The 292-nt window shown below is 46.9% G+C and overlaps 1 protein-coding gene across 1 annotated transcript in view; it reads left to right on the top strand.

Annotated features, from left to right (window-relative positions):
* The window catches only part of LOC104524413 (insulin-like growth factor 2 mRNA-binding protein 1), a gene marked incomplete at its 5' end in the record, with an annotated part of 7,786 nt that extends 7,686 nt beyond the window's left edge, over positions 1 to 100 (top strand). Inside the window, one exon of the mRNA XM_010167282.1 lies at positions 8 to 100. Coding sequence (XP_010165584.1) covers positions 8 to 100 — 93 coding nt within the window. The remainder of the gene's footprint in view (positions 1 to 7) is intronic.
* Positions 101 to 292: the final 192 nt, after the last annotated feature.

Raw genomic sequence — 292 nt, 5'->3', positions numbered from 1 at the left:
CCCGCAGATGGCTCAACGCAAGATCCGAGACATCCTGGCCCAGGTGAAGCAGCAGCACCAGAAGGGACAGAGCGGCCAGACGCAAACGCGGAGGAAATAAGAGCAACACTGACACCAACGTGATAAACGGGACGAGCCAACGCCGGGCTTAAGAGTGGCTGGGAATCAGTTACCGTGACAGACGGGAATATATTTTCATTAATGATCGAGATTAAAAGGCAGTTTGATTGGCTTCCGAGGTAGATGGCTAGAGGGGAAAACAAAAAAATTAATAATAATAATAATAATAATA

This window comes from Antrostomus carolinensis, unplaced genomic scaffold (genome assembly GCF_000700745.2).
Source record: "Antrostomus carolinensis isolate BGI_N321 unplaced genomic scaffold, ASM70074v2 scaffold21664, whole genome shotgun sequence".
NCBI classification, from domain to species: domain Eukaryota; kingdom Metazoa; phylum Chordata; class Aves; order Caprimulgiformes; family Caprimulgidae; genus Antrostomus; species Antrostomus carolinensis.
Note: the sequence above shows the minus strand (reverse complement) of the source record. Positions and strands in the feature narration are given on the sequence as shown.